The 24,035-nt window shown below is 40.8% G+C and overlaps 1 protein-coding gene across 3 annotated transcripts in view; it reads right to left on the reverse strand.

Annotated features, from left to right (window-relative positions):
* Positions 1 to 18,579, reverse strand: part of CADM1 (cell adhesion molecule 1) — a 363,418-nt gene extending 344,839 nt beyond the window's left edge. For all 3 annotated transcript variants that reach the window (XM_027857516.1, XM_027857515.1, XM_027857514.1), the window contains exon 1: positions 18,447 to 18,579. In XM_027857516.1, coding sequence (XP_027713317.1) covers positions 18,447 to 18,579 — 133 coding nt within the window. The remainder of the gene's footprint in view (positions 1 to 18,446) is intronic.
* Positions 18,580 to 24,035: the final 5,456 nt, after the last annotated feature.

The raw sequence follows: 24,035 nt of genomic DNA on the forward strand, positions 1-24,035 counted from the left end.
AACTCTGTGCAAGTTAAGCTTGTTTTCGTTTAAACTGTACTGAAACCATCCTTGAGACCCGAATGCTTCAGCAGACTAAAGGTTCAGGCTGATGAAGATGCTTCCTGGTCACTTGAGTATAAAATGGCCACAAGAAGCTCCAGGCCCTCTCTCTAACACTTGGTTAGTGGAAAACAACAGGTAACTCAGGCAAAGGAGCATATGGCTGGACTGAATCAACGCGAAAGTCCTCAATGTGTATCTTTGTTGAATATCCTTCTGCTATGCCTAAATAAATCTCTTTGCGTTAACTGCTGAATGACCTACAAATGTCTCATTTTGTTCCACTATCAACTATAAACTTCTAGGGGCCTGAATCAGGCCCAGCCCAGAACAGAAGGTAATATAACATGGCACCCTCTTAAGCTCCATTTTAGGGATTTGGGGGCTACTGGAAGTCATGGAAATACCTGTCCTACATCAAAACATACATGATGGGCTCCCATGGACAGGACAATGGAGGAGTGAAACTACAATGTTCTTGTCTTTCCTTATGTTAATATTCTTTAAATTTTAATAAAATGAAAACAAAGGGGACAACAAATGAGAAATTCTTTTTTAAATAGAGTACTCAAAATCTTTATGGGGAGGTCTGAAAGATACTTTATCGGTTCTTCTATAAGCTATTTAATTAGGTTATTAGGTTTCACAACCATTTCCACGGGGCAAAATCATACTTTGTAATAATTCCTTCTTATTTTTTGCTTCCTCCTGCTCAACCATCTTCAAACCAAATCTATAGTACCTCAATACAGCTTATGTCAGTCAGTATGTCTAGTCTTTCCCAACTTCTCTCAGAAACTCTTAAAACTATCAGAATAAAAAAAAAAACAAAACCAACTATATGCTGTTGAGCCGCTGTCAGTTAGGGATTTAAAATAAAAAAAGAGCCTGAAATTTGTACGTTCAGTATAAAAAGATTAGGTGAAGCAATTCAGAATGTTTAAGAACTTTAAATCAAAGTTAAAAACAGTTACTATGGACAGAGCTCACGAAGCTCTGCTTAAGAGTCACATTAACCTGGCAGTCAAAACTATTTAAAATGAGTAATGCTTCTTTCACATTTCACTCACTTTTAGCATCATCAAAAAAAAAAAAGATAACAATGTGAATTGGCATGAGGCAATACAGTCATGCAACCATAACCTTCAAGATTTAGCTCCCTAAGGACAAAGAAGAAGCTATTCATCTGAATACTGAATAAGCTCTCCTCCCACTTAGGCCAAAAGAGATGCTTCTTCAAACAATAAACAAAAGGGAAAACATTTTCCGGCATTTTTTACAATTTATAATTTCATATTAAAATTTAAAAATTATAATTTTACAGAAAAATAAGGGGAGAATAAACAGTTCAATCAACTTTTACACCAACAAAAATCTAGTAAATATATTAAGTGGGGAAAAAAATCTACTAAATAAAAATAATAGCCAGCATTCATATAGCACTTTAAGGTTTACAAACCACATTCCATATTAAATATCTCATTTGATCCTCACAACAGCCCTATTTCACTAAAACAAAGTGAATATCAATATGCTAACCTGACCGTCTCACAAGTTCCTCTTAGCAATTAATACCATCAATGAACAAAATAAGTGACTTAATTTTTCCTTAGTCATGGACATCTCAGGAAGTAAAGCTCATCCAATGACCCATCACTGCTAAATTCCAATCACCAACAGTTCCTTCTCAGTCTAAATCTTATGGGCCAATGTTCCTGCCTACAAGAATAGACCAGTCATCAACCACAACTAATATGCAGAATTTCATATAGATTTCTTGCTTTTATACTGAAGAGTTAAGGAAATGCAGACTACAACACAGCATGTTGCCATATTAGGACTGAGTTACACTCTCACTACTCAACTGTAAATCAAAATGCTCCCACACATCAATTTTATTCCCTACCCCCTGCTGACTAATATTCACTAAGGAACCATGCACAGTTTTTCCGGACTTTGCACAGCACGCTGAAAACCAGGGTGGCAAAAATTAATCTACCAAAAGAATGGGAGTTGCCGTGAAGCTGACCTAGATTCCTCCTGCCATCATGACTGTTCCCTATAGTGTACTGGGATTTGTTTTTTAAAAGCAGCATAATTTCCTCCAAACCACCCAAACTCATCTTCAAGCTTAAGGTTATTTTTCCTTCATTACATCAAATACATGGAAAACTACGAGGGTTCATTTTAATATTGCTTTGGATTCAATGCCAGAAGCTCAAGAATCATTGCAAATACAATGAATTGGCTAGAAGTGATTTTATATCACATCTAAGTTCCTGACCCTACCATGAGGCCTTCAGTTATTTACTCTCCCATTTCCCTACCCAAGTTCATCTCTCATCATTCCCCAGTTCAAATCCCCTGTTTATATTAATCTGGCAGTCAAAAACCATTTAAAATGAAATGTTTCTTTCACATTTCATTCACTTATAGCATTCCCTCCCAAAAAATTTATATATATATATATATATATGAAATAGATATATAAATATATATACACATATATATGTGTGTGCCTGAAATGCCCAACTAACTTCTATAAACATATATATATATATATATGTATACATACATACACACACATAAATAATGTTTAGAAACAAACTTCTTCAAAACCATACTAGGAAAAGAAGTGGTGGGGTCTTACCTGCCAGAGATTTCTTTTTTGACACTGGGAACAAAATAACTTTTTCAAGTAACTCAGTTTTCTCTTCTGTAAAAAAACTTCCAAAAGTTCCTTCTGGTCCTAACATGTTATTTATTACTCTTCCATCATGACTCACCTTCTATAAAAGAAGTCTTCTCTACTAACCACAATCCACCCTAACCATCCTCTCCCTTTACGTTTTCTCAGCAGTTATATCATTATGGGCTGTTGTTGCCTAACATTTTCACTGTTTTCTTGTCTCCTCAAGCTAAAAGCTCCTAGCATAATAGAATCTGAGTCAAAAGAGACCCTAGAGTATATCTAGTCTAACCAATACCTAGATAGGAATCCCTTAATAATTAAGTAGTCTTTTTTTAATTAATTTTTTCAATTAACAAGAATTTCTTTTATCTCCCTCCCCACCTCCTTCAACTGATCCTCAAATGGCATGATCTTGAATTCCCTTACACCATTCTGGTTACCATTCTTTGCATGCACTCTAACTTATCAAACTGGTCTTTCCTAAAATGTGGGCATATTTGTTTTCTACTTTATTTGTATCTTCCAGTATATCTAACTGAACGCTATATACACAGGTAACTCTATAAATACTTACTGAATGAATAACTCTGATCAGCTTTTCCATTATAGCTGGATTATAAATTCATTTTTCATATCTGTCTCCCCCCCCCCAAGTACAATGGAAGAGTAGGTCAACATATTAAGAGATCTTGACATCACTAAAAAAAAAAAATACCCCTACAACCTTGAAATATATTCTATTAAAACACAACTTTCTCTCTACTCACTTTATGAAATAAGGATAAAGAGATATAATCACTAGGATATTAATGTGGAAATAGAGCTCACTCTTGGTTAGAGAAGGTGATCATTCTGTTAGTGCCTTTGCCTGAAGTCATAGTCCTTATGATGACCTGATTTCTACTTCTTCAGCAGAAACCGATTATAAAGTTTGAGGACATTTCAGGAGTAAAAGCACTGCAGGAGAGGTGGGCTATTTAACCTATCATTTTGTTTTCATACAAACATCCAGAGTAAGAAAACAAGCAATCCAGAAAACAGGCCCTAGATGCAACTGTTTTTCCAACAAGGTGTTTCAAAGCCTTCACCATCCAATTCTACAGTAGATGGAATTGATAGACTAATCTTTTCCTCTCCTTGGACAATACTGAATCATATACTACACGCTAACATGCTGACAAAAATTTTATTTCAGATATATAATTTTTCTAGCATATAAACATCAAATCTATTTGCTTGTCAGTTGGCCCACACTGAAACTGATATATTTACTGGAGGTAATGCTGGTGAAAGAGGATTGGTTATGTGCTTCTCACAAGCAGTACTTCTCTAAAGAGGTAATCCCTAGAAAATTGTCCACCAAGAAACAGAATATGACATATTTTGGTAAGCAAGGATGATAGATCATTCTTCTCAAAACCTAAACTAATTGAGCTAATCCACACAAAATGCCTAAGCAAATACAACTGTGTAACCTAAGACAATCCATAGCTATATAGCTGCAAGGAAAACATCGATAAAGTACTCTTAATTCTCCATAACTCAAAGCATTTAAAGAACCAAGGCATGGGCCAAGTTGCCCTACATGCCTTAGGCAGGGAAAAGAGAAGGTTAAATAGATGGATGTGAGCTGAAGAGAGCTCTTTAGGAATGCGCTATAAAAAACAAGGTATGATAGGTCCTCCTCCCCTGTCCAACACTGTCAGGGCGTTGGAATTACTGATTAGGGATCAAAATTGACAGATTCCCCAAAGTTATCACATGTGGTAGTGAGAAAAATAGCTTTTAAAAAATGTCTCTTCAAGGTCACAAATATATCAATGTCACAAATGCATTTAAAAAAATATTACAGCAATAAACTCCAGTTAGAAAAGGTTCCACCTCTACATTCACAGGAAAGAACAAATTCCAAACTTCTCCTAAATTAAAAACAAATGCTGGAAAGCACACACACTCTCATGCTTTCTTATCTTCCTAACGAACACACACACACACACAAACACAACACACATAGTCAAAGAAGAAAAAAAAAACCTTTTTTCAAATAAAAATCTGATCATTTTGCTTATTTAAGCTTAATTTTAACAATATATTATCTGGCAGAAACATCGGACATTACCAGTACAAATAGTGTAAGCATTTCCCCAAAACAGGCGGGCTAACCATCTCATTTAAAAAACAGAGACATTGCAACAAGCAGTTTCTCACACTTGATCCGATTACTATGATCTATTTTTTGATCCTGTAGCCATGGACTCGACATATATCTTTATTACGGCACAGGAAAAACTGTTACCCTGGGGTTTAAATTTCCCTATTTTCACCATGTCTCTTCTGAGAATATATATCAGTTTTGAGACAAGCCTCTGGTGTAAGCTAAAGTAGAGAGAGGCTGATGGTAAAGTCAATAAGTTTCTCAGTTTGTTACCTCATTGCTAACATGCTGATACCACTTCCACAATGACTTCAATCCATATCATGTTTAGGGATAGAAACTGGTTCTCTCTTATCCACTGCCTATTAGGTATGTAACCTTTAATGAAAGATGGACTTAACCTTCTACTTCTAGCAGTTCCACAATAATTAAATGTACCCAAACATACCCATCCCTCCTAAAGGTCCAGGCTTAGTAGCACAGCAAGACATAAGCAGGAAAACACACAGTTATAAGCCAAGGATCTTCATTTCTATAAACTTTGAACAAGACAATGGCTAAGCCCACATTCTCCAAGCCCCAGTAAAAGCTACATGCCCTAACACTTTCTGTCAGTACCAAATGAAAACAGGCCAATTGCATTAACTGCTATAAAGCTATATATGTTGGGAACAAGGTGGCTGATAAGTCTAAAAGCTTACCAGTCCAAAAGTTATGTTAACCCTTCCATTGCAAATAGGATTGGTGAGAATATTAACTGTAATTTAACAGACAAAAGGCAACTTTTCTCTCTTATGAAGGCTACCTCCAATTGGATAGGAATGATTGGTCAGAAACAGGGCAGTGGATGGTCAAAATCAACACTTGTGAAGCTAGTCCATAATCATACAACAGTCTGTATGAAAAGAAAGACCCAAATCTCATCTATACCTTTTTTTTGGATCTCCTAAGTCAGTCTAGCATATATAAATTTGCTTACCATGTTTAGTGAATGATAGCAGTTTGGAACTATCATGATGAAAGGTGATGCGAATTTTGTTTTTAAAAACATCTAAAGTAAAATAAAACCAAATGAAAACACTGTACACAGCCACAGTCAAATGACAGAACCCAACTGAGAACTCAATATGCTTGACAAATAATGGGAAAGAACAAGCAGTACTAATATCTATATACTTCATTTAATACATATTTCAGGCATCCATGATTTTTTTTCGTGTTGGAACTCCTTCCAGGAACATATCATTATCCCTGCATGACTTAGTGAATGGTATTGGAGACAAAAAAATTCATCACCTTGCTGCCAACTTGATAATGAGCTCCACCTAATTTCCATCAACAAACCACGCTTAGATTCTTCCACTCAAGCCTTATTGATAAATATATTTAAAGGAATGTTTTTGCACTAAGAGATTTAAAAGTTAGGTAAGACGTGTTATAATTTCAATAAATGATACTTAAACCCTCCCAAAAAGCATCTAACATTATGTGCCCACCAGGACAGCATCTAATTATCACCATCAGCTTCAACAAGGTGATTCTACTTATTCCCCAGAGAAAATCTGTCCAGAGATGTGATTTCACTTACTGATCTGACTGCTGTTTTTCTTTCCGATGATACCTCTTGGATGAGCACATCCTTCATGAACCTTTCCAACCTGGATATTTCCTAGTATCCAGAGATATTTTATTACATGAATGGTAATTGCTACTAATGCACAGATGTGATGCTAAGCATATATGGCAGCTTCCTAACCAATAACATCCTTTATTAGCATTGTGCTCTAATAAAAATAAATTTTATACAACCAAAACCAACATATTTTTAAATATACATTAGATCTCACACTATTTGTAGTAGTATGGTAATGGTGGTACGGTAGTCATATTTATGTAGTGCTTTAAGGTTTGCAAAGAGCTTAACAAACACCTCGTTTCATATACACAACAACCCTGGAAGGTGGATGCTATTACTATCACCACCTTATAGATGAAGAAACTGAGACAGAGGTTAGGAGTCTCACTCAGGGTCATGCAGCTAATTAAGTATCTGACTTAGGATTTGAACTCAAGTCTTCCCGACTCCAGGTCCATTGTAACTTCTAAATCGAATGCTCAGTCTTACTGTTCTATAAGCTAAACTGGATTTCCTCCTTGCCTAGTCTGATTCAGTGACTGTTTTGATTTAGGAAAAAAGGACTAGCCAACATCAATCTGATTACCCAGAAAAATGATTTTTTTTAAAGACATCACTTTGCAATGATAGCACCTGCACAAAATGGGCAGGGAAAGGTATAGTTCAGGGTCATTTAACTTAATCTCTACTTGAACCTTTCAAAAGATAAAACCACTGAGGCAAACGATTCAGTCCTAAATTAATTGGGGGAGTTTCTATTTCAGAAGTTCCCAGTGTTAAGGTAAGTGTTTTTTCAAGAAAAATAAAGCAATGATCTTTTCTCTTCAGAAGGGTGAGTCAAGCTGATGATCTGTGACTGTCCCTGGCTTAGTGTTCCCAGCCAGATATAGCTGAGGGACAAAGAAATACAATTCTGCTAGTTACCTAAATACTCACTCTGAGATTTCACCAATACAAACATTTTCTAACTCTTTACAAATGTTCTGTGATACAACTACGCCTCCTCATTGCTTTTAATTATTATGCCAAATAACCACCTACCAATGGACAAGCTGAAGAACAACTTGATCACAAGAAAAAAGATCTTCATCAGAAGATGGCTGACCACCCAACTGAAGAATGGGTCTAAAAACAGTGACTCATAAAACCACTTACTAAGGCATGGAGGGAATGCCCACATAAATGAAATCTCAATTCTTTTAATGTATTTTGTATCTAAGTATTAGGGAAGCTAGGTGGTGCTGCAGGTTTGGAGTCAGGAAGATCTTCAGTTCAAATCCAGCCTCAGACACTGACTAGCTGTGTGACCCTGGACAAGTCACTTAACCCTGCCTGCCTCAACTTCCTCATCTCTGTAGAATGAGCCGGAGAAGGAAATGGCAAACCACTCTAGGATCTTCGCCAAGAAAACCCCAAATGGCATCACAAAGAGTTGGATGTGATTGAAATGAATGAACAACAATCTACGTATAGAGCTTAAAACAAAATGGGGAAGGAATGGTGACAAATATTGCTTCCAGATAACACCTGTGAAAAGAGCCTTCAACCAAAGTGTATGCTCAGACACAGTAATGAACGTTTCAGCTTTCCTTGGTGGCTTTCAGAACTCACTTTCTTGGATATTGCCCCACTGGGGAAAAAAAAAAAGGCAGCCAAAGTGAAAGGCCTACCAGGAGGCTCCAAAATCTGCTGAAGAATGTTGATAGTTATGGAGTGTTGCTGTGAAACCTAATTTGTTGAAAATATTTATTTAGTGATGCAGACCAGTGCTTCAGAGACTTGTCCTTCCATCAGGGCACAGTTCCCCAAACATGTGTTTCTTAGTCATTTAAGGCAAGAAATATGAGAAGAGTTAACACTCAATCTGGTACCAGTCTCCCTTGGATTCTGCCCTCTCCTCTACACAAGATGTGTTCTGCTAATCCATGCCCAGAACAGTAGCTCCCAGCAAAGTACCTGAGATTTTTGAACCATGGTAGTCTCCCTGTTTCCAGGTGGCCTTAGTGGTTTTCCCTGCAGGTCTTGATTTCTCAACTTGTAATTTTTAAGCCTATTACACTGTTTTAATACAGCAGTAAAGCTCAATGTTCAAACACTGTCTTCTGCACATGCACAATAAATTCTCAACATTTTAAATTTAAAATCGTCATTAAAAATATAATCAAAATATCAAGACATTATGGCAAAGAAATGCCTACAATTAAAAAAATAACTATGGATAAATCTGCAAAACAGAATGGGAAATACCAGTATTGGGGTGTGCTGTGAATATTGCATGTTAATGAGGATGAATTCTGTTTTCATGATAGGTTTAAGCTAAGGTGTTATTCCTCAAAGTAGGCAAGGGGAGTTCTCAGCTATTCTCTATCTGTAAAGCAGGAGAGATCATGAAGGAAAGACTAGATACTGGAGTCACTTCAAAGTTAACTACTTCTAATCATAGTAGGTCTGGGTCAGCGTCAGGGCTAGATTGGGCTGAAAATGGAAGGAAAGATTGGGGTGAGTGTTTTAGAAGTGACAGCGCTATTGGTGGAGAGCTTTGAAGCAAATTCTGAGGCATCTGAAATTGATATAAGACACAATTATGGACCAGCATACATCTCTGAGCTGTAGAGTGACATGGTCAAAATAACATTTAAAGACAATTATTGCTGATATGTCTAGGCTGGGTGGTCAAAAGGCAGAGATTGACAGCAGAGAGGCTGGATTGTAAACTACTGCAATATTATCCGTGGTGAGGCAATTCAAGATTTTAGACTATCACAATGGCTACAAAAATAAAGAAGAAAGTAAGGGGTGTGGTTAGGAAATGATCAGTCCAATTTGCTATTAAATTACAAACATGAAGAGCAGTTAATAATGGAAAGGACAGTAATTAGCAAAGACTCTAACTCTGGGATCCTAGATTTTGAAGAAGATAGTGTCATTCAAAATAATAGAGAAATTGGGAATCGTTGGCAGCTATTTGGTGGATTTTTGATGTGTTAAATTTGGTTTCTAACCAAATGGACAGAATTACAAACTATGAGTAATACAGAGTAAAAGCTGTGGTTTTCGATGTAAGTCACAACCCCTCTGGACCTCAGTTTCCTTAACTGTAGATGAAAAAATTAAACTTATAAAACTTATGAAACATCTCAAACTTCATTTATAAATAAAATTCAGAATTGAAAAGCTTCTTTCCCACCCTCAATTTTCCTCATAAAATAAGTATATGACACCTCCCAAGGAGTCTTAGTTAGGAGGATGTATTGCACAAAACAGCCTCCAAGTTACCATTAACCAGAACCACGTAACACAGTCATTAAGAATTCTGCTCGTATACATTTGGGAATGGATATGATGTAAACTTTCTCAGCACAGGCCTCAAGGAGGGTGACCAGGATGGGAAGGAAACATAAGCCATGGTATACAACAAGTTGAAGGAATTGGGAGGTTTTTTAGTCTCAAAGGCAGAAAACTTGGAGCAAGATAAACTGTAGTCAAGTATTTGGTGTTTGTCAAGGAGAAGAAAAATTAGACTTGCTCTTGCTTGGCCGCTGAGGATAGACCTAAGAGTAATGGTTCTAATTTTCAGAGAGGTAAATTTTGGCTCAATGTAAAATAGTTAAGAAAACTATCCTAAAATGAAGCCTTAAGGGGGCAGCTGGATGGCACAATGGATAGAGCACCAGCCCTAAAGTCAGGAGGACCTGAGTTCAAATCTGGCCTCAGACACTTGCCAGCTAGCTGGGTGACCCTGGGCAAGTCGCTCAACCCGTAATGCCTCCAAAATAAAAAAAAAACCACAAAATGAAGCCTTAAAAAATAGTAAATTTTCTTTCTATCACTGGAAATGTTTAAGCACAGGTTTGTATGACTACTAATCAAGGGAAATGTAAAGGGAAGCCACTGTTCTGAAAGGCGTCTTTTTTGAACTACTAAGATTCTACAACTTTATGACTGGCAGACAACTCACGGAACCTCATGGACTTAACCACAGTTCCGTAATGCATTGCTGCATTACTAAAAATGGAATGGGCACTCTAAGCTTCCCATGGACTGTGGCCTGCTTAGCCTTGGAAAAATGCTACGGCCTTTCTAAAGTCAGCAGACCTGACACAGTACCTCATCCTGGAGTTAGGTTTAAATCTCATGTCTGATGCTAATACAGTGTAGCCATAAACAAGTCACTTAACCTCTCTGAGCCTCAGTTTCTTCATCTATAAAATGGGGATAATATATGTAGTACCTCTTCACAGTGCTCGTTGGGAGGCTGAAATGACATAATGCTTTGTAAATGTGATTTTATTACTGTTGTTCTTATTGTTACCATTAGTGCGCCAAGCAGCTTCTCTCTCAGATCACTGCATTTTAAGCCTACTTAATGTTTCTGAAATAGCTAAATCAAAGTTTGAGGTCAATTGATTACATTCCAACAAAACAAGTGCAAAACATTTTTTTTTGTTCAATTGCAAAGACTTTCTTAGGTCAGTGAGAGTCGATCATCATATGCCTTTATTTCAGGGATCTTTTTGTTTTAACGGTTGTTGGGGTTTTTTTTTAAGTTACCTGATTCCCCCCTGTCTTACCCAAAGTTTCTCTTTTGGAGCAATGCAGGTCACACATCACTTGGCTGTATGTAAATGTAAATATCCACACCTCTCTTCTAACCCTAGTTGGGAGTCAACTGTACCAAAGCTTTTGAGAGCCAGCACTGGAAGATCTTCAAAGAGAAACTGCCCATTAACCACAACAGCAGCTGCTGGCTGGAGCATGCAATTTAAACCTCTGAAAAAAGAAACTGTGGCTTCTGAAATTTAAACAAGGAGGTACCACTTGTAATTACAAACATTCCAGTGGGTTCCTTCCTTCATTGATGGTTTCCAAACAAAAGCTTTTTATTTGATTTTGGTGGCACTCCCCAAACACTCAATGTAGGCATTCCTTTGTGCTTTCTTGTACCGGGTCCAGTTCCCCAGGAGAGACGCAGGAAGCTTTTACCTGGCGAGCTCAATTCGTACCCCACTAAACCATCGTATGTGTAATTACTTGTTTGGCTGGAAACCAGAAAATCAAATGCTTCAAATTTATGGTCCACATTAAATACAATGCTCAAGAAAAAGCCTGTTTTTCTAAAAATTCACATCCCATGAACCTCTCTGAAAATGGAGCCAACCGCTTTTAATAGGAGGGCAAAAAAAAGCTCAGAGGATTACCACTAAAGCATTCCAACACTCTGTACTAAATTTAAAAGTTATACTTTTTTAAAAATAAATGCAGAAATGTACTGTTAAATGTAGTTAAGTCTCTTTTCTTCTCTTCTCTCTTGCCCTCCCCAAAAAAAAACCAAAACCACAAAATACATACATTTTTCATATAGGCTTCAAGTACCAAATATCTTGTAATTATATTGGTTATAAAATATGAAATGTAAACTTTTAAGATGGCCAGTCCAAAATGCAAAATAAAGGAATAAACACATTTTTCTTTTGTTTTCACTGTTTCTTACATTTACAAACATAAAGACAAATAAATGCCACTGAAATTTTAAAATACTAACATATCATTAAAATGTCTCCCAACCACTAAACTAAGAAAAATCAAGCCAAGGACAGCATACAGAAAGAACTCTGCCTTAAGAGAGCCAGAAAGACCTGGTCATTAGAACCATTCTTCTGCAGCTTCCTGCTGCTTGTCAGCTGAACAACCTTAGATCAGTCACTTAACTTCTCCGAGCCTCAGTTTCCACATCTGTAAAATAAGGGTAACAATATTGGCAACTATATACTTTACAGGGCTGGAGTAAATGAGATGGCATGGAAAATACTCTCTAAACAACAAAGCACTCTATAAATATATCATCTTTATTATTGTTATTATTATGAAACTTTTCTACCTTTAATATTATTTTTCTAGATAAGAGGACTTGATTATAAATGGAAATGTCCAAACTGATCAAGGAAAAACAAATCAACCAAAACTGAAGAGTGGGGAGACAACATTGACTTCAGAGGACCTGGATTCAAATTCTGACTAGAACACTTCCTACCCCTGTAACCTCAGACAAGTCACTGAATCTTCCCTTGTCTTGTTTTCCTCTTCCGTTAAATCAGGGAATTGAATTCTGAGGCCCCTAAGGTCCCCGGTCACGTCCAGCCCTAGACCGATGATCCTATGACCAGTTTCCATTTCTTCACACTTATAAAACCAGGCTTAAGCACTACAATAACGCATCATCCCACATCACACAAATAAAATTTACTAAAACGACAGCCCTAACCTATTCAAGTCAGAGTCTAAGAAACACTGCAAGATAAGCCCAGTCCACGCTGTAAGCACATCCTCTGTGCTTAATTAGCTTCCCCAGCAGCCTATCTACTACCCAATGACTTTACACTTCAACAATCCCTCTCTCCTTTTCCTCTTTTTTATCTAAACCAAATAGGTGCAGCACTGGATTTGTCTGTGAATGCGGTCAAGGAGATAATGTATATAACGCACTTTGCAAAACTTGAAGGTGTTGTAAAAATATCAGTTATTATTGTAATTATTATTATGAGGGATACTAATAATATTACTATTAGCAATACTAATACTAGTAATACTATGAGCAATACTAATTAGTGATCCTAATAGTAATATGATTATTAGTGACCCTAATAATCATCATTCTTATCACCCACACCCCCAGAGGTCAAACTGCTGCTGGGAAAACCCAGAAATGCTTTTGATCCCTACCTGAGAATGTCCTAACTCTGATGCCAGCTTCATATCTTTCATAGAAGGAATCTTATGTGTTTATGCTTAAGAGAAAGGACAAATTTGGATCCGGCTGAGATAAATCTATTTCTGTTCAAACATAACACTTAGACCATGGACACAGTCCCCAATTCCCCCTGACAAGGATTTCTTAGACATCTTTTACTATACTATTAAATTCCAGTGTATGGCCAATTTAAGTCCAAAGATTTTAGGGTCACTTGTTAACACTAACTAGGACCCAGATAAAGACAAGTCCCTTTTTTTTCCCCACCACAGGAACATTCTCATAATTCCAAAGGTTTCTGGAGCTATAATTATTTCTGAAGCCTCCAAACTCTGAAATGTTGTTAGCCAAGATACATCATAAATGACACTGTAGTCCTTGCAGGGCATCACTGTTCTATAGAGAAAGTTAATGAGAAAAGCCCGTGACTAGGTAGGAGACAGGAGACTTGGGTTCTAGTCCTATGCATTGTGTAACCTTAAGCAAGTCACTCAAAGTTTCTTCAATGATTATCAAGTGAGAAGATGGAAATAAAATGTCTCTTCGATTGTTGAATTTCTGTGAATCTATGAATACCACAGGCTCCTCACAGGCGAAATTAAGAAAGACCTCCTTATCCCTAAAGTGTTTTATTTACGAAGAAATGACCATGTACATCTGTCTGTGTGTATACATACAATATATATGCCTCTGACACATACCATTAGAAGCTTTTATGGGACTAATTAGCTCCCAACTCAAAGCAGCAAATTTTCAATTCTGCAACAGATGTCGCTGTGTGATTTCTCCCTTCCATGCTGGTGTTTCTCAGTTAATAAATGCCCAGTGCAGCGGTCAGTAATATTCTTAACTGAATATATACAGAGATAGGAATTTTATGGTTTTATTTCCCGTTAGTTCTCTCTTCTAATACTAGACGTTTTCTTTCAATATCATAATGTTGATTACCTTGACTCAATTTAACTGGGTCCTCATTAAAATAAGCCTTATTTTTAAGTTACTTTTTGTGCAAATGAGGGTTCCAAGTGGCAGATACAGCATTTAAAGATTATCACACACCGAAAGAAAACTAAAGAGTCTGAGATGATGTACATTCATAACAATGTTATGAAAAAATTTTAAAGCCTGAATATTGTTTAGTGAGCCAAAACTCCAGGCCAAGAAGCATTAAAAATTCACTGTGCATGAAACTAAAATTTACCAGGTATGGGCAAAAGTTGCTGTAAAATCCAAAAAGAGTAATGCTATATATAAGAAAGTGAATACACACAAGAACCTAGTTTTTAAGTGGCAAGTCTAATGGTGCTATAAAATAAAATAAAATGAAATAAAATAAAATAAAGAGCTAATATTGCAATTGTGAAACAACTTAGCCTGACATTCATTATCAGATGTCATACAAAAGTGTCATCTCTTCCTGCTACAATCATCCATCTCAACAGGTAGCACTTTCTCTATGTGAAATGCTGAGCTAGGAGGTGGGTCTTGAGAAGTATCTCTTAAGCAGAGGAACCAGTCACCTTTCTCTGCTCCAAGGGGAGCTCAGGAAGACCAGCACTCAGTGTGTCCTGGATTCATCTTCTCTCGGACCAACTCCAAAAGGATGAGAAGTCAGGAAGGGAGGAAGTGAAAGTGTCACACCAGTTTACTTCTTCCCCATCCCACTCCCCTTTACCAAGAGGGCCACTGGGGAAAACTGGATAGAGCATGTACAACATACATATGAATAAAGCTCTTTGTTCCAGAGAACTGCCTGCTCTTTTATCCCCCCTTTTTCGTATTTGTTCATTTCAAAAGATTACTCAATGGGTCTCTTGTTCTTCTAAAATGTCCCAGGCAAATAATGCAAGCTTGTCTCGACACACAAGTCACTAAATGAAGCCTTGTGTGTCTCCAGTGACACACTGTAAATATAAAGTGGCATTAATGAGGGATATTTTATCAAAGCCATCACAGACAAGAGCAAGTCCCCCCTGCCGGGATTCAACTAGATAGAAGGAAACATAACAATACCAAGGGTGGCACTTTGCAAAGTCTCCTTTCCTGGGAACACTAGCCCAACAAGCCTCTACAGAAAGGACCCAGCCTTGAGCTGCCCACCCAAAGGACTACCACCTACCACTAAGACCCTCTTTCTAACACCCACCAAAGGAAGAAGGATCAACCACCCTCACTTCACTCAGATTTAAAATGATGTTATCAGACATAGGAAACAATATTATCTACTCTGACGGTGAGTTTAAGTGAGCCTCAGCAACCCCATTTCAGTTGCATGCCATTAAACATCCACTTCATCCAAACCACCACCCCTAGACGGACCGGTAAGAAATTCTCTTTCAAAGCCAGATGGATTTGGCTATAAGGGAAAAGAGAGTAAGATCTACTGCACCAAGGCCTTCTGTGGCCTTCTTTAGCTTTTACAGCATTGATAAAAATGGAACTAGACCAATCGAAGTTAGGAGGCAGCACCAACAGGTTTCCTTTGATTCAGAACCCGAGGCCTCAGAGCAGGCTCAAAGCTTTTGTAAGCGCTGAGGGAAAAGGACCCCACCCTCCTATACCCCTTCCCTCAAAAATTCTCTTCTGGAGTCTAAGACCTGTAGCTATAGCAAAGAGCCCCTTAATGCCACCACCAGGTCATTATTACGTATAAAAATAATCTCAAGGAAAAGTCATCCAAAAATATATTACTCCCTGCTGCAAATCAAACCCAATTACTTTCTAATTTGAACACAATCTGATAACCAGCATACAAACAGTGATGTACTCAAGAGCAAGAAGCTGCTTCCATGGTAACTGGTAACAGAATTTTCATGTAGCTTTGACATGCACGGTTGAGTTCTCGATCTCTCCTTTACAAGTCAGCATATATCCCACTCAGGGAAGGCAACTTCTTACAGAAAGATAGTTACAAATATAGTACTGTTACTACCAACACCACTCCTTCAATGAGCAGGCTTGACAGGCTATGCATAATCTAATAGTACTTTGCAGTGATTACAGATCTCCCATTTTTAGTCGAAAGGAAATATCCCCAGCAGTGCTTTTCCCTCTTTTTTGCAGCCAATACAAGTCTATTGTTGCTTCTATTATGCGCCAGTTACAGAGCCTTTACACACACACTCACGTTTAACTGACATTGGCGCTTTTTACAATGCAGCAGCATGAGGGATCTCTTTCAGGAACATTTTATTGAACCCATCCAGTCTCAGACACAGCAGAAATGAAGTTGTAACTACACCGGCATCGGCTGAGGCCAAACCCAATTACCTTGTAACTCATAAATTAAGAATTCACACAGGAAAAGCACATAAAAACAACAACAGGAGACAGACAGGAAAGGAAGAAAAATCCTCAGTGGAGAAATGGAATCCGATGTCAGATTCTCACTCCCACACAGACCCCATAGGCTCGGCTTTCGAAAACCGAGGACTTTCCAAAACCAGCTTTCTGGGGAAGTAGCCCAACCCAGCAACTACAAACCTCCAGGTACCCCCGCCGAGAGACACCCTCCCCATTTACTACTAGGTGCAGTGTTTACATAACTGTATGTCCTCTATTGTGTAAACAAAAGGGACAACGAAAGCACACAGGAGGCAAAGGTTGAATAAGGCACCCCCAGATCAGCACCCTGGACCTATGAGGGGGGGACACACACTGAGGGGCTAAAGGAGGTGGGGAATGTGCTCTCAGGATCCTCCACCACTTGTTGCTCCTTGAGTCCTGCTGCTCCTGCTCTGTCTGCAAGGAGGCTTTTGCAGGCGCAGAGCCTTGCTGCATCTCCCCCTCCCCCGCGCCCTCCTCCTAGCTCCCCACTGAATCCTCAGCGGGTAGGGAAGGACTGGGGAAAATAGGAAGATGTGGAGGGTGGCGGGAGTGGAAAGGAGGGGTGCAGCATTGCTGGCCTCACCGCTGGGGAAATGCCTCAGCTCCCTTTTGTTAGCGAAAGCAAACACTGCCCTCTTCATTCCCAAACGCGCCAACGCGCCCAGCACCGGGGCAGCCACACATCGTGCTTCTCCAGCCGAGTCCTCATCGTTTTAAACTGGGCGGGGGGGGGGGGGGGGGGGGCAGGCCCTGTTCCGGGGCAAATCCAGAACCAATATCCCCACTCGGAGGGAGGGGGGATTCGGAAAATACCCATCTGCTCTATACTTGACACAAAGGCTGCGGGAAAAGGGGTTGGGGGGAATGAGAGGTGCATCCAACGCCACCATCATCACTACCACCACCAGCACCTAGGGCTGGCCAAAAAGAGAGGAAAAATCCTCTCTCCACCAGCTCCTTTTCCCTCCTCTCCTGGAAGGGGACTCCGTCCTCCGTGCAACTGGCGGGCTCCAAGCTCCCGGCTTCCAGCTCCTCCTTCCCGCAGAGGCGGCAAGAGCGGCCGCCCCCCGCGCAGAGGGGCTGGGGGGAACTTTCCACGCCTGGAGCCGAGCCAGGGAGATCCGCAGCCAAGGGGAGGAGAGAGGAGGGGTGCAATCCCGAGGGTGGAGGCAGCCTGGAGGGAAGCACGAGAGAGGACTGCGTGCAGTTTGGGGAAGCGGGTGCGGGGGTGGGGGAAACGCAGACTGGGGAGCAGAAGAGAAGGCGATCAGACAAGTCTGGGGGTGATGGTCACAGAGGACTAGGCTACTGGTGACATGGGGGGACGTGAAGTCACAAGAAATTTGAGGGGGGCTTGGGGAGATAAATGGGTTAAATTGAGGAGGGGGCTCAAAAGGAGCAAAACCGCAGCCCTGGGTGATGTGCAAGTCAGACGGGCAGTAGGGAGTTGGGGAGAGGGGAATTGGGAAGATCCTGGGGTTCCTACGCTCTCCCCCTCCCCCCTATATTCTCCGACCAGATGAAGCCAAGAGCCCGTCAATTTTTAGCCCGCTCCCCCGTTGCTCCAGGCTGCCCAAATCGGGGAGACGCAGCTGCTGCCATCCCGAAGGAGTCCCTGGATTCCGACCGGGCTGGGAGGAGGATGGGGGAAGCACGGATCCCCGCAAACCCGCCACTCCTCACCCCGCTACCCATCGCGCCGGGGCGAGGTTCCCTTGCACGCTCCTTCCCCTTCGGATTTATGAATTGGGGAGGGCAGTTGTCATGGAAACGGCCTCCCCCCCTTGGAAACGACTGCTGGGGTACGTGGAGATTCGGGAAATCGGACCCTGGCGCTGGCACCTACCTGTGGGGATCAGCGCCGCGGCGGAGAGAAGCAACAGCAGCAATCGAAGCCGGAGCCGGAGCCCGGGAGGCGCCGCCGCCGCCGCCGCTGCCGCCGCACACAGGGATCCGCTCGGCAGCACCGCACTCGCCATGTCGGGCACCTGCCTCAGACTGGCGGCCGCCGCTTCCTCCAGCGTCCGACCGGCCCGCTAATTAGATGTTAATAAGATGCGTTGGGGGCGGAGCCCTCACTGGCCAATCGCAACACCCCCTCCCGCTCTCTTCTCTCTGGGGTCTCCCTCCTCCCTCACCAACCCCTCCCGCCCCACCCCCCCGCCCCACGCAAGCCGATCGGCGGCGCGCCCGCGCTAGCTAGGGGGAGGGGCTTATGCAAATATGTTTATGTTAATAAGGGTCGGGTTCGCTTCCCGGGGATCAAGGTAAAAGTCTCCTCTCCGGCTTCGGGCGTGTGGAGACGTACCCTCCGCGAGACGGTTCTAACTTCCTTGCACACCTTTAATAAGGATGTTTATATCAATCTGCAAATCAATCCGAAGGCTAGGTCACTGCCCTAGGAGATAATTCTACCCTTGCTCCCTGGAGTACCTGGTCTGGGGAGCAGGGACTGCAGATATCTGTCACTCACCTTCCACGAGAGAAAAAGCCTTGCGAAGCTGAGGGCTGTTCAGGGGTGGAGAGTGAAAATGCATGTCCCCGGATTTACAAAACAATCCTGGAGACGTGCATTGAACAGCCCCAGTGGAAAGGAGAAAGGGAGTCTCCGTCTTGCAGCTGTTGATTTAGTAAGGGAGAGGAAAGCTTGGCACTTCCCCACCCCGCCTTCCACCCCCTCCCGCCCTGCCCTCCTGGGTCACTCTTAAGGGTGGTCAGTCTCCAGGGAAGCTAGAGCAAAGACAGGCAGCTCGGCCCTTTTCCTCCCTCTCAAAGCCGCCTCCGTGCAGACCTGGGGGGTGAAATGAAACCTAGTGGGATGTGTATCTAAGGGTGGAGAGGATGGATGCTGCTCTCCTGGCATGTCTTCAGCCCCAATCCAAATAGACCCCTTCAAAAGCACTCCATTCCAGCTACTGGAAGCTAAATCCAGGGCCTCAGGGTTTAATTCCCATCTCTCTCTAGGAGGAGCTCTGCCAGCTGCCCTGACAGCTTCTCTGGTCTCTTTTGCCCCCTCTTCACCGAGACAGCAGCGATCTTGTTTGTCTGCTTTTTAATTACTTATTTTCTTTCCCTCCTGAAGATAGTATGTGCTCTGACCCTCTGTTACTCAAGCATCAAATTGAAGGACGAGCTGTATTAAGTATAAAGGTTTATAATAATTTAAGTATTCATAGAATGCAGAACAATAACATGTAGGAAATACAATTTGCATAATAAATATCAATATCACAACAGCTAAAACAAACTATGACAAATTATCTGTGGCTAAATGACCAGGAGATTATGGAATGTAAATTGCTAAGACTGAGCAGTGCTCTAGGACAGCTACCCAGAAATGAGTTCTCTAACCTCTTATCCTCATCTTGATGAAAATAACAATAATACAAAAAAAAAAAATCAGAAAGGGAGTTGAGATACTGACAGCCATACTGGACAGTTACCCTTAAAAACAGCCTACTTTCATTCCTTATGCAACAACTGTCATTCGAAGATTGTCCTATCTTCAGAGCCCTGGACACTGCTCCATGATTTTTGCTCTTGCTTTATGAAGGGAAGGCCATCTACCAAGACTCCCCCGAACATCCAGCAGGTGACAGAACTAGCTGTAGCAGAAAAGAATCGGAGAGAGAAGGGTCAGAAGAAACTGGCCGTCAATAAGCATGTGTCATCATGGGGGGAAATGGCCCAGCCTCTGAAGACCTGTTGTAAACATTGCTACGGATGAGGTTGGGTTTACCTGGGCAGAACCTAATCACTTATTCTTACAAGCTAGGCTAGGCTAGGCACCAACTGATAAAGCAGAGACTCTGTCAGGTCATAGAGAAGGCAACTTGGTACAGTGGAAAGAACGTTGACAATCGTGTCAGAGGAAAGGAGCTCAAATCCTGCCCTTGACACTTACTATATCTATGACCTTGGGGTTCAAGTACCACCTTTGACACTGTATGTTCAAATCCTGCCTTTCACATTTACTATATTGTGATCTTAGCAATTAAACTCTCGTAGGCCTCAATTTTTTCATCTGTAAAAATGAGGGGGTTGGACTAGAATGGTCTCAGGTCTGTCCTACCTCTCGATCTATATGATCCTATGAAACTACAGGAGTGTTGTTGGGCAATTTTTCTGTGCTCAACTTTAAGAGATAATATGTCAATGGCGGAGACAGTTTGGCATGGAGGAAAGAGAGTCAGTCTTGGAGTGACTGCTGAGAAGTCACTTAACTTCCCCCAACTCTCTTAAGACTATAATTATGGACAAACTGCTTGAAAGGAGGGAGTTTCCACACCCAGAGTTCTATACACTGGTATGGAGCTAAAAACAAATGTGAAAATGATACCTAAACTGCAGCATGGGGTTGTTTTAATTAAGCCAGGACCTCACAGTCTTTTTTATAACCAGACCACAGAACAAAGTATAGCGTATTTTATGAAACAAGGTCTATGGAAAACTACAGCCAGGACCCAAATCCTCCCACACTCAGAACACAATATGGGGACAGTGGAATACGTTGGGTGTTTTCATCTCGATTCATTCTCTTGGCACATGAAATGGACACCTACTCAAATTCCCAGTTGGCAAAGAATAACAGTGGATATTACTGTGGGAGATGCTAATGCTTGGTGACTTACCTCAGCAGAGGAATGCAGATGGCTTCAGAAACACCACACAACTTCTTTTCCCTGTGTCAGTAGGGTGTAAGAGCAACACCAGCCACTTCCCTGGTGGAGAAACTAAGGCCTTTGGGCACCGCATCTGTGTGAAGAGGAACGGAGAGGAAAGAACTCAGAATTAAGATTCTGCTTCTCTTTCCACTAGCCACACTCCTTCCCACCCCCAGCTCCTTCACACTGAGGTTCTCGCCAATCGCTTTAACATATGGAACGTGTGAAGAACGCATCAAATTCCCACAGCCGCTAAATACAAGTTATGACTACTCCGGCTTTTTCATAGTAAAGCTCGTCATTTTCTGCTTCATGGACTAGAACTCCACGCCGACTAGAAGTTCCAATTCCTTTTTTTTCCCCTTGCTACTTGGATTTAGCCGTTTTGGGGAGCCAGATGGTGTTTTTGCCATTTATAACCGATAATCAATTGTTTTGTGAATTTAATTTTCCAAGCAAGAACTGAAATACTTAAAAATCAAAATTCCAATCTGGGTGCTGCTTGTGTTGGAAGAAAATTGTCAGAAGCACCAAGAGCCCAGCTCTTTTTCAGAGAGAACTTTTAAAAAATGTATTTTTTTTAAAGAGCCCTTATATTGCTTGCCTTCTCAAAAACAAATGAGAAGAAAGGATAAACAAACTGAAAAATAAACACTGAAAGAAGAGATAACATGTTTGGGGAAAAGATTCAGAGATAGTCAAGGACTTTCCTTTTTAAAATCTAATCACTGGGTAATTTTTGAGTTGTGTGCAAATTAACTAGTGAAAAATGCATACCAATGACAAAGCAACCCAGACTAGTCATGGAAGCAATATTATCTTATTGTACATGTGTTGTTAGTCCTGGCTGTCTGAGCTACCTGTTTCACTCTTGTCTTTGGGAAGCAGTTCAATTTCTAAGCCTCATTTTTTCTTTTTTATTAAATAAGGTTAACACTAGCGTCTCTAACTTATGGTGCTATTATGAAGGAAAAGGGCATATTGAAAACAGTGATTAAATTATTAATTCAACAAACATTTATTAACTTCTTAATTGTGCTAGGTGCTAATCATACTGATTTTTTTTTTTAATAATAACAATCAATGGCCCTCAAAGATCCTGTACTGTATTCTACTGAGGCAGGTAGGATATGTTTAAAAATAACAAAAGATGGCACGTAATGGGACAAAGGAGATCCAAAAAATCGTAAATATATTATTGAGAGGGACTTTGGATTTCAAGTCCAAACTCCTCATTTTATAGATGAGGAAACAAAGGCCCAGAAAAGTTGAAAGACTTTATGTAGCAAGCATTTATTAAACTCCTACCATATGCAAGGCATTGTGCTAGTTCCCAGGGACTCAAAGCAAAACATTCCCTGCCCTAAAGGAACTAACATTTTAACCTAGAAAATAGGTAATTACAAAGGAGACTGCAAAGAACACAAAAGTTATTTAATGCAGGGAGTGGTGTTGGGGGAAAAGAGAAGGGGGAGGGGTAAAGTAAAGGCATCTGGTAGGAAGATTTGAGTGCACAGCCTGGATTCAGGAAGATTCATCTGGCTTCAAGGACTTGCAAGCTTTGTGACGTTGTATGTTTAACTCTGTTTGCCTCAGTTTCCTCACCCGTAAAATGAACTGGAGAAGGAGACAGCAAACCACTCTAGTGTCTTTGCCAAGAAAACCCCAAATGGGGTCCCAAAGAGTAGGACACGACTGAACTGACTGAACAAATCACAACTGCAAGATTTGGCCGTGGAGACGAGCCTCTTCAGAAGCAGGGATTCCAAAAGGTGGAGGTGAGAGAGCTGCACATTCCGGCCATGGGAGACGATCTGTGCAAAGGGGTAAGGAAATGGAAGTCTAGCGCGGAAACAGTGCAAAATTAAACAGAACGGTGGTCAGCCGAGGTCCTCCGACTCCAAACCGAATACTTCTTCCATCGCACTGTATAGCTAGACCAAATATTCTAGGAAAACGGAGGAGGGAGCGAGCCCATACAGAGAAAAAAAGGAAGGAAGGAAGAGAAGAGAAGAAAAGAGAAAGAGACACAGAGACAAAGAGGAAAAAAGACAGAGGAGAGAAAAGAGACAAGAGAGAAAGAGAAAGAAAGAAAAACAGGGAGAAGAGGAAAGAATGAAGGAAGGAAGGAAAGAACAAAAGAGAGAGAGAGTGCAAATATTCCCAGTATTAAAAACAACCTGCATAAATGCAAGGAGGCAAGAAACAGATAGCATGTCAAGTTTAGTACAAGTCAGTCGGTCAACAAGCATTTATCAGCCACTTACTATGTGCCAGGCACTGTGCTAAGTACAAACAGAAAGCAGTCCTGCATTCTAGGAGCTTACATTCTAAGGAGCAAGGACAACACCTAAAGGGAAGCTAAAAGGGGGCGAGGGGGAGTGGAGATCTGGAGAGTGGGAAGTGGAGCCTGGAAAGGAGAGAAGCAAGCATCTAGCATAGAATATACAAAAGAGGGGAATATAAAATGAGACTAGAGCCAGATTGTGAAGGCCCTTAAATGCCAGGCTTAAAAGTTTTTATTTTATACTAGTGACAAGAGGGAGCCACTGAACATTTTTGGGCAAGGAAGTAAGATGATTAAATCTATATTTTAGAAAGTTTATTATAACTAAGTGGCACATCAAATAGAGCCTGGTGTCAGGAAGACCCTTCAAATCCAGCCTCAGCCCCAGACACTTAGCTGTGTGACCCTGGACAAGTCACGTAATTTCGCTTTGCCTCATTTCCTCAGCTGTAAAATGGAGATAATAATAACACCTACGTTCCAG

Source organism: Vombatus ursinus, unplaced genomic scaffold, assembly GCF_900497805.2.
Source record: "Vombatus ursinus unplaced genomic scaffold, bare-nosed wombat genome assembly UNPS02012156.1, whole genome shotgun sequence".
Lineage (NCBI taxonomy): Eukaryota > Metazoa > Chordata > Mammalia > Diprotodontia > Vombatidae > Vombatus > Vombatus ursinus.